The sequence below is a fragment of the Acanthochromis polyacanthus genome, chromosome 10 (genome assembly GCF_021347895.1).
Source record: "Acanthochromis polyacanthus isolate Apoly-LR-REF ecotype Palm Island chromosome 10, KAUST_Apoly_ChrSc, whole genome shotgun sequence".
NCBI lineage: Eukaryota > Metazoa > Chordata > Actinopteri > Pomacentridae > Acanthochromis > Acanthochromis polyacanthus.
The window spans coordinates 1,213,697-1,230,550 of NC_067122.1; the positions used below are offsets into that span (position 1 = coordinate 1,213,697).

The 16,854-nt window shown below is 43.5% G+C and overlaps 2 protein-coding genes across 2 annotated transcripts in view; one reads left to right on the forward strand and one right to left on the reverse strand.

The window, feature by feature from the left end:
• Positions 1-1,103: 1,103 nt before the first annotated feature.
• Positions 1,104-12,558, reverse strand: hspa9 (heat shock protein 9). Its single transcript, XM_051954730.1, has 16 exons — positions 12,227-12,558; positions 11,240-11,298; positions 10,649-10,736; positions 9,367-9,548; positions 9,158-9,282; positions 9,002-9,075; positions 7,677-7,783; positions 7,437-7,599; positions 7,264-7,356; positions 6,879-7,088; positions 5,590-5,817; positions 4,851-5,073; positions 4,330-4,424; positions 4,150-4,242; positions 2,930-3,070; positions 1,104-2,081 (listed from the first exon to the last, which is right to left on the reverse strand). Exons 1-16 carry the CDS (start codon positions 12,305-12,307, stop codon positions 2,007-2,009), a joined length of 2,037 nt encoding a protein of 678 aa, XP_051810690.1. The 5' UTR covers positions 12,308-12,558; the 3' UTR covers positions 1,104-2,006.
• A 2,035-nt stretch (positions 12,559-14,593) lies between these two features.
• rab33ba (RAB33B, member RAS oncogene family a) overlaps positions 14,594-16,854 on the forward strand; it is a 34,335-nt gene continuing 32,074 nt past the window's right edge. Inside the window, exon 1 of the mRNA XM_022218340.2 lies at positions 14,594-15,089. Within this exon, the coding sequence (XP_022074032.1) occupies positions 14,850-15,089 (240 nt within the window). The 5' untranslated portion in view covers positions 14,594-14,849. The remainder of the gene's footprint in view (positions 15,090-16,854) is intronic.

Sequence of the window (16,854 nt, forward strand, 5' to 3'; positions counted from 1 at the left end):
CTAGCAGTTGTTAGCCCTCCCTGCCTTTAGGGGTTTCATGGATTCTCTTTTGAGCTTCTGTAGTTTTTCCTGTTCCGGTGGTCATTTGTAGTTCCACTTTTTGGTGTAAATAAAAGCATTGCTGAACCGTTACCTCAGCCTTTTTGCACTTGCCATAACAAACATGACAAATGTGCACAAAATGTGTCCAATATGAAACTAGTTGCCCAATCTGACTTGAAATTTGTCCATAATCCTGCAAACGTATAAAATAACTGGCATATTCTGGCTGCAATTTAGTTTTGGGTAGATTTGAAGTAATTTTGACGAATTTCAATTCATTTTTGAAAAGGTTTTAATGACAGAGCTACACATCTGAACTCAGTCTCATTCAAACAGACTAATTCAGTGTCATCCATCCACATTAAAGTGCAGTTACCCAAAATGTTTGTTGATGAGCTCCAACTAAACCTGTCCAGGTAGAAGGCCACTTTGACAAACAGGAAGTGGAAGATTCCAAGCAGATTTATAGAAGGGGAACCGGACTGTACTAAGTGTGGTCCAGTATAGAGGGCTGTTCTCATGTACATGTGTGGCTTTTCTCCAGCTTCCTCCCACAGTCCAGAAACATGTTGAGGTTAACTGGTGATTCTAAACTGTCTGTAGGTGTGATTGTTTGTCTCCACGTGTAGCCCTGTGACAGACTGTTACCTGTCCAGGTGAACCTCCAGCCCTCTATCAGGGTGTAATGAGGACTAAGAGGTGTAGATGATGGATGAGTCTAGAATTACATTTCCTTCCTCAATTAACTGATGGAACTCCAACAACCTTTTCTCAGAGATCTGCTGTGTGTCCAGGATACCAGAGGAGACTTTCTTTCTTCTGATGAAGCTCCTCACTGCAGATGAGTGACATCAGGCCACATAATGAAACCCTTCGCTCTGACTTGTCCGGTATTCTTCCCAGTGACCGTTATGTTTTAGTGTGGAAGGCATCAGATGACTTTCTCCTCTTTGCTTCACAAATCTGTCCAGTAAACCCACCAGAGACCCTTCATCCATCCTTCTGTCTCCTCCAGCTAGCAATCAACGTTAAAACTGAAAAATGATCAAAGCACACGGCCCAACATTTCAGATTTTATTAGAAAAGACAGCAACAGCTATTGCGAATCAGTTTTCAGTAATCGAAGCGCCTGCCTCTTCCTCTGGATCACTATCTGGCAGGAACGCAGCCACAGTCACATCACACAGAGCAGTTTCTGGCAGCAACATGAGCTCCTTCAGCAGGGGAATGACTGGAAGTCCTGCAGCAGTTCTTTGGATCCTGGATCTTCCTCCCAGAGGGAACTAAGGCCACATCCTCCGTTGTGCAACTTTCAGCATCCAGAATGAGCCGAGCTCCACCTCAGCTCGACTACAAAGAGGATGCAAAGAACTGGAGACAGGCCTTCCACCGTCTAACAGGAAGAAAAATCAACTAAAAGCTTGATTCCATCCACACACATACATACATATTAGATTTATCTGTCCTCCCCTTCTGGAGCTTTACATCTAAAACAGGACTGATCACTGCTTCCTCCTGATGGCTGCAGATTTTCACAGATTCCAAGAATGCAAGTGATGAAATGAGACATTCAGAGTGAAGCTAAAGCAGAGAACTATAGGATATATTCATCTGTAGTCAGACTGCTCTCTGATCGCAGCAACACCAGCTGCAGACATGAGCAAAAAAAAAAAAAAAAAAAAAAAAAAAAACCTGCACGATGTCCTGGACAAAAAACAACAAAAAAAAAAACAGTTGAACCACTTCAAAATGAACAGTTGGTAAAAAGACTCATACATAACACGGTGTTTAGACGTTAAATCACAGACGGGGGCATCTGGAGGGGCATTTATCTTTTCTACACAGGATTTTACTGCCAAAACACAGTAGAATAGAATACGGTAAGAATGACTCCAGACGCCACCCTCCCCGCCCACAGTCCTCCGTTGTCATGGTAACCTCGTGACAACAAAGTGCAAAAACTTCTACTGCTGGCCTTCCTTCTTCTCGCCCTCTGATGAGGAGCTGCTGCTGCTGCTGCTGTCTCGCTCTGCTGCCATCTACAGGAGCAAACACAGCAGACATCAGAAAATGAATGTTTCTACCTTTGAATTAAACCCCAACCTCTGGAGGGATCAGAAATAAGAAGAGCTCCAACAATCAGCTGATCCATCATTTAAATTAAACGTTACTTTCTACATTGTGGCGTTTTCCTGACAGAAAGTTAAATATCTTTACGTCTGGGGTTTAAATAAATCCTCCATGTGAGCTTTAATCTTCAGGACAAACCACCTGTAAAGCTGCTGGTTGTTGTTTTTGTTCTTCATCAACAGCTCTTGGATGTTCTAAAACTCTAACCCTGGACTCACTCATCATTCCTGGTTTTTAATGTCATCCTATGATTAATGTTGTCGGTGTTTCAGTTCTGGTCCATGCCTGTCTGGTTTATAAAAGCTTAAATGCACTAACTTTAGCTAAGGCTAACGCTAGCATGTTTTAGCTGACAAAGCTACACCAGCTGACTGGAACTTCAGGAGATCTATTTTATGCTGGGATTTCTGGCACTGACATCCCAGAACATTATATAACAAACTTTAAAACGTTCTCCTGCCACACCACGAGCACCAGATGAAGGAAGAAGCTTCCGGTTTGGATCAATACAAGAACACTTCCTCATCACTGACTAGCATCCTGCGCTCTGTTTCCTTCTGTTCTACTAAACATCTTCAGGGATGACTTCTGTCCAGATGACTTCTCAGCAGGTTTCAGCTCCAGACTGGACTAGTTCTGTTCTCCAGTGAAAAAGTTCCACCAACGGACAGGAAGCAGAAGAGCTGACGGTACAGAAGTCATTCTGAGCATACGATCCTCCCCAGAGAGAGCTTCTGTGCAGAATGATCCTCCTTACCTTCTTGTAGGCCATCTCAAACAGTTTGAGGGACGCCTGCTGCAGGTTGGTGGACGCCTGTTTGATGTTCTCTCCTGTCTCTGAGTCCTTGTTGGCCAGAAGCTCCCTGACCTTTGAGATCTCCTCCTTCAGCTTGGTGCACTGTGATTGGATGACAAAGAGGAAACAGTCACGCATATTTAACAAGCTGTTGGGTCGACTGTTATAAACGAAGTAACTCCAGACTGTAGGACTCCTGTCCTGACCATCTCCATCCTAGAACAGAACATCTGATTGACCCAAGGGGAGCAGAACGAGTCTAGACCACATCTGGACTCCAGTCCTGATGAGGGGCTGATGGTGGTGGTCTAGACTCCACTCTAGACCAGAACACTAATAAAAATAAAGGAAAAATGCAGTCAATGCAGCAGATGAACAAAAACCTGCAGAGAAACTCTCAGTAAGACGAAGGAGGTTAAATGTGGAGCAATGCAGGAAACAAACATCCAGAGTGAGCAGGACTACAGCGAGCATCCACACAACAAACCAGGACACACTTCCTTCAGTTATTTCTGACTTACTGAATGTGTTAAACTGTTTATATTTGTATTTACAGTTACCCGTTGTTGTTTAGAACACTCTGATTACTGACAGACGATGATTACAGTCTGATTATTGATAATTAAAGCAGTTATAGCCTCCTCTGTCTGCTGTCAGTCTGTGGACTTTGAAATGTCTTTCAGGTAGAAACTGTAAAAATTAAACAAAAAAAAAACAAGAAGCACAACAAACCAGGAAGTTAGCTCCTCTCCCAGCGGCTAAAGCTACGCTAACGGCTAGCTGCTACGTTAGATGAACCTGGAACAGGGTAACTAACAATAAATACAGCTGTAAGATCTGGAGGTGATGAAGAAAACAGAAGAACAGCAGACAGATGTGAAGACAAACTGATATCAGAGGATCTCACATCAACAGAACGTCTGAATTCAATCATCCTGTTTCTATTTTACATTCACTTCAGTAATGAAGAAGAACGGATGATGAGCAGCAGGTTCTCTGCTATAAAACATTACATCTGCCGTACATCAGTTACAAATATCAGCTGTTAAGCTTTCTACCAATAATCAGAATCATTGATTCCTGGTTTAAAACAGGAGAACATACAGCAGCCAACACTGGATGGAGAAGTTTAACTTTGTTTTCATTCACGGCTCTAAACTCCCACTGGATCAGAACTTCACCTCATCAGCTGGAAGCTGGTCCTTGAACTCCTCCATCTTAGACTCTGTGTCGTGGACGATGCCCTCAGCCATGTTGACGGCCTCCACACGTTCCTGCAGCAACACAACAGGGGTCATTTATTGGGGTTCATAGGATACTGACGCAGAGCATTCACTGGTGACTTCACTGTTCAGCCTCACCTTCCTCCTCCGGTCCTCCTCGGCGTACCTCTCGGCGTTCTTGATCATGTTCTCGATGTCGTCTTTGCTGAGGCCTCCTGACGACTGGATCACAACTGGAGGAGGCAGAGAGACGCTCAGACATTAATATCCGCTCGTTAAGAGGAGGAGAACATCATCTGAGACGCCTCAGACTGCACCTTTACACCTTTAATCAAAGCCAAAGATTCTGGAAATTCACTGGATTTAGTTGCTTTGGTTCTTTATTTTAACCCAGAAACCACTGAGCTGTTCAGCGGTTAAATATCAACATCTACAATTTATTCAATCAAACATGAAGACCAACAAAGCCTGAAAATGAGCAGAAAAAGCTCCCATCATGTAACGGAACAAGATTTAATGAAAGCAGCTACCTTCAGACCAGCTAACTGAACTCTCTTCCAGATTCTGCAGCAGTGATTTAAAGGTCAGATGACAGCAGATATTTTACTGTCGTTGATCTGTAAAGCGCTAATAATACAAATAAAGCTTTAGAGACTCACTCTGCTGCTCCCGGCCGGTGCCCTTGTCCTTGGCGGACACGTGGACGATGCCGTTGGCGTCGATGTCGAAAGTGACCTCGATCTGAGGGACTCCGCGGGGGGCGGGGGGGATTCCCACCAGAGTGAACTGACCCAGCACCTTATTATCAGCCGCCATCTCTCTCTCACCCTGACACACCTTGATCTCCACCTGAGTCTGTCCGTCAGCCGCTGTGGAAAACACCTGGAGGAGAGCAAACAGGCGGTAGATCTACCTGTTAGGCCAGAGGGTTAGCAGGTACACCGACTCTAATGTCTGGGTTTAACCTGACAGGTCTCCATGGTAACGATGCTGTGGAGCTAACCTGGTCAGAAGCAGGCTATGTCCACAGTTTGGAAGTTAAATCAGCTGTAATATCCCACAAACTACGGTGATGTCCTGCGTTATAACACAGAACTAAACACACTTCAACACCATAATATTAGTTTAAATACATGATGCTGCTTTAATCAGTTAAATACATTTATTAACCGTTTTCTACCAGAACCTGTTGGACCATCTGCAGTAGCAGCACCTTTTACTTTCACAAATCTTATTTTACTCGTAGCTCTGTGCAGAAAAACAATCCCATAATTTAAACACTCAACATGACGTTACCTGAGTTACAGAGAAAGCTGAAGCTGCTGTCATGTCTCTGACTGGACTTTTAGGTTCTGTAAACCGGGAAACAAACTCAAGCTGCAAGTTTGGTGTTGGTACCTGGCCCTTCTTGGTGGGAATGGTGGTGTTCCTGTTGATGAGTTTGGTGAAGACGCCTCCCAGAGTCTCGATGCCCAGCGACAGTGGAGTCACGTCCAGCAGCAGCACGTCGGTCACGTCTCCGGCCAGAACGCCGCCCTGGATAGCTGCTCCGATGGCCACCGCCTCGTCAGGGTTCACCGACCTGCTGGGAGCACGACCGAACAGGTCCTGGACCGTCTGCTGGACCTGGAGACGACGACAGGGTTAAAGTCTGATGTAGGACGTCGGCCCGGCACCGCTCTGGTCTGTTTGCATTCTCTACACCAATCACAGTCTGAGGGTGGAGACCAGCACCGTTTTAAAAATGATTTTCCACTCAAACAGCCTGACTGATCAAACCCTCAGCTAAACTTCACATTTTGTGGCAGGAAGCTGCTCAGAAGAAAATCGTAGCAGACAGCAGGAGGAATTAAGTGACTGGTGGTTTTTAAGCACATCTAACATCCAGGGAGTCATCCTGAGAGCCACAAACCAGAGCAGGAACCACTGATGAAGCTCTGCTGAGGACCACTCTAATCTCCAGTCTCAGGTGACCAGAAAAGAAAAACCTGACAGGAAGCAGGACTGGTCAATCAGCCAGTATTTACAATGCTCACTGGACTCATAAAAACAGAATCCACAGCTCAATAACAACTTTATTACTAATAATAATTACACTGAAACAACATCATCAGTAAAACTCTGATGGTCTGGTTCAATAATAAGAAAACACAAACATCCTCTGTTTCATTCTAACCTCTACTGTCGATTCTTCTTTTGGTCTGAGCAGCTTTAACACTCTGGTTCTGTTGCTTCTGTTGGATTTGTGACTTTAATTAAATAAACTGCTTCACTGTGTTCTACAGGCTGACCAGCAGGAGGATGGAGACCCCCCCCCCCCCCCAACCAACCCCCGTGTGGTCCTGAGGGTCAAATTAATCCATTTGAAAATGTAGGGAAAAAATATTTTCACTGTGAAAACTTCCACATATCCAACACTTCTGGGAAACATTTTTTGGTGGAAAAAAGAAATGTTAAAAAAATGTTTCTTTAAGATCAAAAAATAATCCAGCGAGTAAATGCAGACAACAAGAGGGCCAATCCATGAGCAGTGATAAAAGCCAAAACACAGCTGAGGAAGGCTGCATGCTGGCAGTGCATTAAATAAACACTTTATTTATTATAGTTTCTGGACTCCCACATCCTTCTACAGCTGCATTAAAACCTTCAGGTCTGAACCCTGACACTGCAGACCTCATCCAGCGTACCTTGGGCATTCGGCTCATGCCTCCCACCAGCAGCACCTCTCCGATGTCCCCCTTGGACACCTCGGCGTCCTGCATGGCCTTCTGGCAGGGGGCCACGGTGCGGCGGATCAGGTCGGCCACGATGCTTTCAAACTGGGCCCGAGTCAGCTTCATGTTGAGATGTTTGGGACCGGAGGCGTCCATGGTCAGGTAGGGCAGGTTGATGTCAGTCTGAGAGACAAAACACTTTAATGTAAGGACACACAACTCAGGACTCCACCTACAGCATTACAACACTGAGAACGCAACCTGGCTGAGCTGGAGACACGTGGAATCAACACAACCTGACCGGAGAAAGGTTTCACACAATTTAGACATCATAAAGCTGCATTTAGCTCCTGGGTACCTGCAGGGAGGAGGACAGCTCACACTTGGCCTTCTCAGCAGCCTCCCGGACTCTCTGCAGAGCCATGTTGTCCTTGGTCAGATCCACACCAGACTGAAAGACACACAGCTCACATTAAACCCTGGAAGAAGAAAAGACTGGAGCAGAAATAAGAGTGGAAACAGCTCGTTCACCTCTCTCTTGAACTCCTTCACGATGTGTCTGAGGAGATGCTGGTCGAAGTCCTCTCCTCCCAGGAAAGTGTCTCCGTTGGTGGACTTCACCTCAAACACTCCCTTCTGGATCTCCAGGACTGAGATGTCGAACGTTCCTCCACCCAGATCATAGACAGCAATGCTGGAAACACACAGGTCAGAACATTAAGGCTCCACCACAGCCAACACCTGAAGGAGGATTGAGACTCTTCTGCTCACATCTTGTCCTGGGTTTTGTCCAGACCGTAAGCCAGAGCGGCAGCTGTCGGCTCGTTGATCACACGCAGAACATTCAGTCCAGCGATCTGACCGGCGTCTTTGGTCGCCTGGAAACCAAACAACGACGACACATCGTTGATTATAGAGAGAACACGCCACCGTGAAACCAGCGACACTAAAGGAACATTTCATCATTTTATCATGAAGGACCCAACATGTGGACACACAGAGGCAGGTCTTAGTGAGCCTTTGGACAGTGAAAGGACATTTAAGCTGCTCGTCTGAGAACATAAGCAGCTGGACGTTAGACCGGCTGATTTAACAAACCCTCACAGTAATGTAGACGTCTAACAGGACATTTGCTGACAGGTGTTTTGTCTTGTTTCAGCCAAATACAACTTATATTTAAGATTCCCTCCAAAAGCTCGTTAGATAAAACCAGGGGTGGAAAGTAACGAATTACATTTACTCACGTTACTGTAATTGAGTACTTTTTATGAGTAATTTACTTTATGATCAAAACAACTTGTCGAAGTCTATAAATTATTTAGAATAAACAGTTTTACTAATTAACAGTTAGCGTCTCTTCTGTAAAGTCCCCGTGGGCTGAAATGGACCATTTGGAGGGTTAGTTCTGGTCCGCTGGACGCATGTTTGACACCCTGGTAAATACAATGGGAGTAGAGGCACCCAGGTGGTGACGTCATCAGGTACACTGGTGTCCCAGTTCCACGTTAACGATGTTTTCTCCCGTTACCAGGAGTCTTTACTCCAACTACCGACTTCTACACCAGCCAGTGCAGTCTAAAAATACTGACGCTACAACAACAGATCAGCCAATTACAGGGATGGGATCAGCAAGTTCGGCGCATCGACTTCCAATCGCTGGGCCGTTTACAATCGTCGTTAACAAGCTATCGTTAACGTCGTTACCATCGCGCGGGAGTATCAGCGACAATAAAGTGTTCAAACTTGTGAAATCAGCGTTCAAATAAATGAAATCTGCGGATCCGCGGTAAATTCCCATCCCTGAAAAAAGCGGAATTCCGCGAAAAAAATCACATCCCTGTAATTAGCTCCATGTAGACGGACCATTTCCTCCCAGTCGTCATGCCTCTGCGTCCCTCTGGGGGGCGCACCCCACACTGTGAGCAACACTGGACTGGAGGGAGCACATCAGAGCTAAAGCAGCACATTGAATACATCTGGTGGAAAACATGATGATCAGCTTCATATTTAGGCTGATTGTTAGTGCAGAATGCTTCACCTCCATCCACATCTCATCTCCTAGTGTTCATGTGAATACCTGACAGGTGAGGACGTACCTGTCTCTGAGAGTCATTGAAGTATGCTGGGACAGTGATCACAGCATTCTTCACTTTGGTTCCCAGGTAGCTCTCTGCAACACAAACATCAAATATCAGCCAGACTGATCCTCTGAAGGGGAACATATTTAACAGATATTTAATGTTTAATGATACCTGCAGTCTCCTTCATCTTCATCAGGACGAAGGCTCCAGCCTGGCTGGGGGAGTACATTTTCCCATGAGCCTCCACCCAGGCGTCCCCGTTGGACGCTCGTACGATCTTGTAGGGGACGTTCTTCCTGTTGGTAGACGTGTAAAGCCAACATTACTGATGGAACTAGAACACCATAACGCCGACTGTTTTCAGCTGCAGTAGTACTCACAGGTCTTTCTGGACCTCTGGGTCGTCGTAGCGACGGCCAATCAGCCTCTTGGTGGCGTACAGCGTGTTCTGAGGGTTGGTGACGGCCTGCCGTTTAGCCGGCATCCCCACCAGACGTTCTCCCTCTGCTGTGAAGGCGATGACTGAAGGAGTTGTTCTGGCTCCCTCTGCGTTCTCCAGCACCTAGAAGGAACGACGAAGCCTTCAGCCGCCTTTTATTAACCAAACTGATGCTTCAGGAGCCCGTTTCCTGTCAAACCTCTGCCCTTCATCTATCTATAATGAGTTCTGTGGCTGAAGCAAGAGCAGGCTCTTAAATTAATTCAGAATACTATACCAATAAACTAAAACACTGTGATAATGAAGATCATGTTTAGACTAATGTTCTCCAAACAGCACATTACTACACTGAATAATGAGAGAGCAAAGCAAACAGAAACCAGCTCATCTTCTTAACTCCAACACAGAGGAATAAATACACAGTAACCCTCTGTTAGCGCCACATGTAGCATCTAGTGCAGGTCAGAACCATAGATCTGCTGCTAACTCTACTGTAGGATGATTTAAAGCTCATTGTTTGTTCAAACTGAGAGAGGTTTTCAAAAAATCATTATTGAGGTTATATCATGAACAACTGTTGAACAAAATCGTCTTATATTAGAATCTGATGTTGTCCTCAAAGGATAGAACATTAAAACCATTTAAATATAATTCAGCAGCACTCCTGTCCTACATGGAGCTCTGTTTCCACTTCAGGACTGGTGGGTCAGACTGGTGAAGGAAAAAATACTTGATAAATAAATAGAACCATCAGCTGACAGACTAACTATGTAAATACAGGCTCTCACTAAATATTTCAGGATACAACAGTCAGCACCTGGAGGAACCGGAAGAAAACCAACAGTCTGCTGGTTTTACAAACTGGACATCTGAGGAAACAACATCTAAGTCCGTTTCTTTCCTTTATAAATTAGTTAAACCACCACCAAGGCTTTGCCAAATATGAATGTTAAACCTGATGTTAAAAGGGTTTTCTCTTAATAACTCACCTACTTTACCTCTGCTTAGTTTATCAGAAACAACTCAAACCTTCCTGAACCTCAGTGTTTCACTATGAAGCAGCAGAAACTAAAGGATAGCTGAGTGTGTTTATCGGATCTTCACCAGCATTCAACTTTCACTGAACTAAAGGTACAGATGTTGACCAGCTGAGCTCTCAGTGCTACTTCTATTATTAAATATTATATTCTATATTAGAGGCTGTCCTCCTGATGGAGCCTCACCTTGGCCTGCTTCCCCTCCATCACCGCCACACAGGAGTTGGTGGTTCCCAGGTCGATGCCGATGACGGCTCCCTTGATGGCTTCAGACCTGCAACACATCATTCCTGTTAACAGATCAGTACGTTTTATCAGCAGGATCAATCAGTTTTTATGCTTCTATCAGTAACAGACCCGCTGTGCAGATATTTATCTGCTTACAAAGAAACTGTTCTTCCAGCTCAGGAGTTGGATTTAAACTACTTTTATCTATCTTATTATTGGATTTCTACTAAAGGACTAACCATTTTCTAACCAGAACTACAACTAATGATTGTTTTCATTATGAACTACGCTGATGATTAGCTTATTGATTAATCTATTTGTTGTTTGGTTTACAAACCGTCAATCAGAATAAGATTAAATTTGAAATGGTTCCGTTTTGTCGACAACACTGAAATATTCAGAGTAGCATCAGTGGAGCAAAGTTGTCAGAAATATTCACATAGAGGAGCTGGAATAAAGGAAGTATAATTAGTTTTACTAAAAACATTCATCAAACCAATGAATCAATCATTAAAACAGTCTGATGAAGTCATTCCTGCTGATACTCACGCATAGTCCCTCCTGGATAGAGCTCTGAGAGCTTCTTGATGGAAACCACTCCAGCATGCCTGAGAAATCATCACAGAACAATTACAGCAATATAGTATAATAATTAAAAAATTATAACAAAATACTGACACAAATATTCTTAAAAAAAATATTACAATATATTGACACAAATACTAAGAAAAAAGCAATTACAACACACTAACCCAAATAGTAATTAAAAAAACAAACAATTATAACAATATACTGACACAAATATGAACTAAGAAACCACATAATTAAGAATATGACTCTCTGAAGGACAAAAAACATGTACAAACAAAATAACAGAACCTTGAGTAAGTAACTTCACTGACACACTCTGGAAGATGCTAAAGAACAGCTGATAATAAATATTTATTATTTAACTCAGAGACACAGGCTGATTGAGTGACAAATATTTATTTAACTCAGAGATGCAGACTAAGTGTGTTAACTAAGTAAACTTTAGAGCCATGTGAGAGGAGCTGCAGCGGCTGAGGACGTCCCACTGAAGGTCACAGATCCAGACATCAGTCTCAGCCTCAGAACCAGAACACCACCACTATCTCTACACACATATAATGGTTTATATGACACAGTTCGTGTCAAACTAAACAGTGTTCTCATCCACACACAGCTAAACACCCGTCAGAGTGACATCTCTGAGACGTCACTTGAAAGCTAGCACACGTTAGCTTCTCCCCAAACACCTGTAACTACGTCAGCAGAGCAAACTCACGACCTGGACGTCGTGACGCTGATCACTGAGCATTTTATTAACAGAATACCATAAACTGCTTCGTCATAGGCAACTCTAGTGACGCAGGACATTTAAAAGACACGACTAGCCGAGCTGGCCTCAAGCTGCTGCTTTTAGCATGCTAGGCTAGCCGGTTAGCTATCAAATCTCATAATAACGGTCAACGCCGGAAGTGATTATAGCAGCTGATAAGAGGGCTTAAATCTCACCTTCTTAACCAGAGACGACACATTTCTTGCGTGGTTCCTTGTCGGAAGAGTCCTTGAAACGCTTCTGGCGACACTCAACATTTCTGACAGCTCGGCTAACGCGCTAACAGCTAGCAGGCTAACCTTAAATTAAAACGACGGTTAACGTCGAAGCACAAACACGGAAGTGTAGAAGAGAGAAGAACGGCTGAAAGACGTTAAATCTCCGAGAGTCTGCGGATCTCCACACGGTGTGTCCACGGCAGAAACACGGAGAGTTCAGCTCCAGCACGACGACTCGTCTTTGGGACAGCAGGAGCAGAGGAAGAGTGGAGCAGCTTCTGGAATTATCCAACACATGTTGCAGCATGCCCCGCCGAAGGACCCCGAAATGGGCTGCTCATTTACTGCCTGACTGTTATTGTACCGGTTTAGAAAAAGATAAAGAGTTTTTCCTAAATTAAATGTATGAATTTTAATAATAATACTTTTTCAACTAATAACAAATGTGCTTAAAATACATAATAAAGAAATTTCAGCTCCTTTTTTGCGTGTTGGTGATTCGGGCGGTGACAGGGCAGACACACGCAGTGGGCATGTGAAGGTCATGATGTAAGAGGGGGAACGCGGAGGTTTCACGTGTGTTACATCAGGATGCTGGAAGAACATGCCTGCTGCATGGTGACATGCTGCTACTGCTGTGAATGAATGAACTTTAGAAACAGCAGCAGAATCATTCATACTTAGAATAATCATTCATTAATCGTTAATACTAACCCTGAATCATTTAAATTAATGTCCTCAGAGAAGTCTGTAACACACTGAGGAGCTGCTCCACTGTTCAAACTGAAAACTGCTTTTTGTTTCACTGGAAGAAAAAAACTATGATGGGCATAATGTCCTCAGCAGTGTTCTGATGCAAACATTACCACGCTCACATACCAGATGGTACAAAGGTTCAGAACATGTTTTCTGTGGGTATTTAAATGACATTTTTGTTATTTCAAGAAGTATTTGTACTAGTTTTGGCTGAAACGTGGGCTACAGACATGCGCACAATGTTTCCAACAAATAAGGACTGCAACAAACACTTATTCTCTTTACTGAGTGAAGACTTGACTCTGACTTTCTGCTATCTTTCTAGTCAGTTCAGTTTAATTTATAGCATCAGTTCACAGCATAATTAGCATAACCTATAAGAAACATGAAGACCTTACAACATTCAGATTATAAAGAGAAACAGTTTAGTCTGAGAGCAGCATAACCCAGGGATGGTTCAGGGTTAACTTTAGGCTTCTAAGAAAGTAAAGTTTTATCTTTAAAGTAGAGATGCCGCTGCCTCCTGAACCCAACCTGAGAGCTGAAAAATGTTTAAGATGTTTCATCTGTGCAGATCATTTCATCCTCTGGGCCCCTGAAGGTGTTTTACAGTACAATAAAAACACAGTAAAGAACACAGATTTAATACTTTAAATAAACCAAACAATTTAATTTTCACAATAAAAAACAAATGCAGATACAAGGATCTAAAGGAATGTGTGGAAAACAAACTGTCGAAAAGTGTCAGAGCTGGAGGTCATCTATCATCAGCTGGGAGATTATTCCAGGTCTTTGTGCACTATAACTGAACACTGCTTTATGTGAGTTTTTGTGGATTTATGCAAATAGAGGAAGGCTCTGGATCAGTTCTATGAGGGCCAGGTAGTCAGAGGAACACAGAGGAGAGGGAGGTCAAATCAGTCAGAAATGTCTAGAAATAAAACATATAAATATACTTCAGGATGTGGGCATCCCTGGGAATAAACAATTTGGATCTAAAATAAACAGTTTGTAAAATATGGCTTTCCAAATAAAAGTGCTTTCTTGTCTAAACTGAGCCTTTGGAGAAAACATCCATTATCCATCCATCCATCCATCCATCCATCCATCCTTCCATCCCATCATGTCAGTCTTTTCTTTATTTAGTTGGAGAAGATTTTGCAGCAACAGTGACACAGATTCACACAACCACCTAGGAAACATGTTTATCTGCATATGTATGTAAGGCTGGTTATCTATCTATCTATCTATCTATCTATCTATCCATCCATCCATCCATCCATCCATTTATCCATCTATCCATCTATCCATCTATCCATCTATCCATCTATCCATCTATCCATCCATCCATCCATCCATCCATCCATCCATCCATCCATCCATTCATCCATCTATCTGTATTATTAATAATCTTAGCTCACATTTATGTAACTGTAAATTGTAAATATCTATATATCACAACATTCGACATTAAAATAAAACTTTATATGTCACTATTATTAGAACTTGAAGGTAATATTTGTGGGAGTCACACACGATTGCCATCATTTACAGCGGGGCCCTGAACGTCTCAGAGTGAAATCTCGCGAGAAGAGACTTGGTAGGACAACACTGTACGTGGCTTCCCAGCTGACAGGATGACTGGTGTGACAGATAGAGCGACTGGGTGGACTGGCAGCATCTGAACTGGGTTTAATATCAAATAATTTTCACGTACTGGATGTGTTCGGTACCGGAGGCTCTCCCGGTCCTCCTCCTCCAGCAGCAGCCCGGTGAGTGACGGTTAGCCGCCGCTACTAGCCTCCTTCGGCCCCAGCAACTCGACATGGCGGAGAGCGGCTCGTCGGCTGGATTCTCTGGCTCCTTGACCGGCTCCCTGACTGGCTCCAGCCTCCCCCCGCCCAGGACCCGCATCTTCAAGATCATAGTGATCGGGGACTCAGGCGTCGGGAAAACCTGCCTCACCTACCGCTTCTGCGCCGGCAAGTTCCCCGAGAAGACGGAGGCCACGATCGGAGTGGACTTCAGGGAGAGGCTGGTGGAGATAGACGGAGAGAAGATCAAGGTGAGCTCGGAGACCCGCTCCATCAGAACCGGTCTAACAGAACCGGACCTGGTAGTCTGGACTCCAGACTCTGGAGAGAGAAGACAGGATTAAACCATGGAGAAGCTGTTTATTAAATGAACAGTTAAGAGTTAAAAAGAGATAAAGATCAGTCAGTCCAAAGTTAAAGTTCCTGGTTTTATTTCAGTATTTATCCTTCCTAGAACCAAAGAAGAACATGTACTTCAGCCCTAAACCATTCACTTTAGAGCAAAACTGACTTTAATTGGTTTTCTAAACAAGAGGATCATTCAATCACTAGTTAGTTTAATTACTGTGTAAGTGTGTGTGTTTATGTAGCTGTTTTCCACATTGTGATCCTAAATATTGAACAGAGGACCCAGAAAGGAACCCTGAGGAACTCCATGGGTTCTATTTATCAGAACATGTTGACTGACAGCAGTAGACCTGACATGAAATTTAGATTTTCAATCACTTATTTCAGACATGCCACAGTCCTGTAAAGGGGGCAAAATAAAAAGAAATAAATCACAGAATGAGAGAAGAAAGCCAAACCCTTAAAGTCTATAAAAAGTAGGATGAAGTTAAAGTGATGACCTTCTACCAGCTCCACATCTAATATCTCTTAATTAAACCTTATGGTTCTAAACCTATTAGGAAACCAGGAACACCCCTACTGTACACATTTTTGGATTTTTATTTCTGGTACATTTTCTGAACTTGTTTTATACTCCTTTTACATCGTCGCCCTCTGTCTTCCTTAACTTTACCCCACAAACCAAACAAATGGCTTTTTACATTTAATTTCCTCTCAGTTTTGCTGCTTCTGAACAGCTGCATCAGTGCTATCAGAGAACCGTATTGTTTGCTTTGTGTCTGATTCCTCTAGCTCACGGCATGTCAGTGGTCATGTTTTAATGTTCTTCTTTAGGTAGGTATCCTTTAAAGGCAGAATTTTGAATCGTGACAAAACTAATTCAGATGTATACGACCGCTCAGAAGCTTTAGAACAACCCAGTTCTTCCAGTTTTTATTGAAATTCAAGTAGTTCAGTCCAGTGAAGAGTCTGAATTAGTCCAAAGGTAAGAGGTGAACTGCCAGAGGTTAAATAAAGGTCAGGTTACCCAGAACTGAAAAATAATGAACATTTCAGAATTAATTATACCAGAAAGCCTTTTTCAGGGAACAGAAATGGGTCAACAACATAAACTTGTTCTGCATCAGTGGAGGTTGATCAAACCTTGAAAGCTGGAGCAACCAAATCCTACAGGAGTCCCAGCTTTTCTAGATTCCTTCCAACCCCTTCCGTCTGCATAAAGTAGTGTTGGAACACACCGTGGAACCCTCCAGAACATTATCAGAACAGGAAGTACTGCAGAAAGTAGTGTGTTGCTGTAAAACTGAAAAGGAAAATGAAATTACCACTAGAAGAGAGACAGACCATCAGAACACCTAAACATGGAGGTCTTTATGCAGAGAGGAAGAAGATCCAGGTGTCAGTGAGTCCAGTTTTCTTCCCCATCAAAAGGCTCAGAAACTGGAGGAAACTCTGACAGAAAGAGGTCTGGAAGACCCAAGGAAGAGTTATTAGAGTCACCAGCTTGGAGATCGGAGCTCAGAGGACAACAGCTTCAATAAGCTTCTAGTGGTCATAGGAAGAAGTCTCAGTTTAACTGTGGAGAGTAAAATAAGACCGACTCAGCTCCATTGCACCCAGTAGAACTTGAAGGACTCTGGCTCCAGTTCAGACTCCAGAGGTCCGGCC

Excerpts from the sequence above, each read along its gene's own strand:
- hspa9 (XM_051954730.1), bottom strand. The coding sequence starts at position 12,307 with ATGTTGAGTGTCGCCAGAAGCGTTTCAAGGACTCTTCCGACAAGGAAC. Across the intron at positions 9,549-10,648 it reads TGGAGGGGAAGCAGGCCAAG|GTGCTGGAGAACGCAGAGGG; the intron begins GTGAGGCTCCAT and ends CGTTCCTTCTAG. Across the intron at positions 2,082-2,929 it reads TTGAGATGGCCTACAAGAAG|ATGGCAGCAGAGCGAGACAG; the intron begins GTAAGGAGGATC and ends TTGCTCCTGTAG.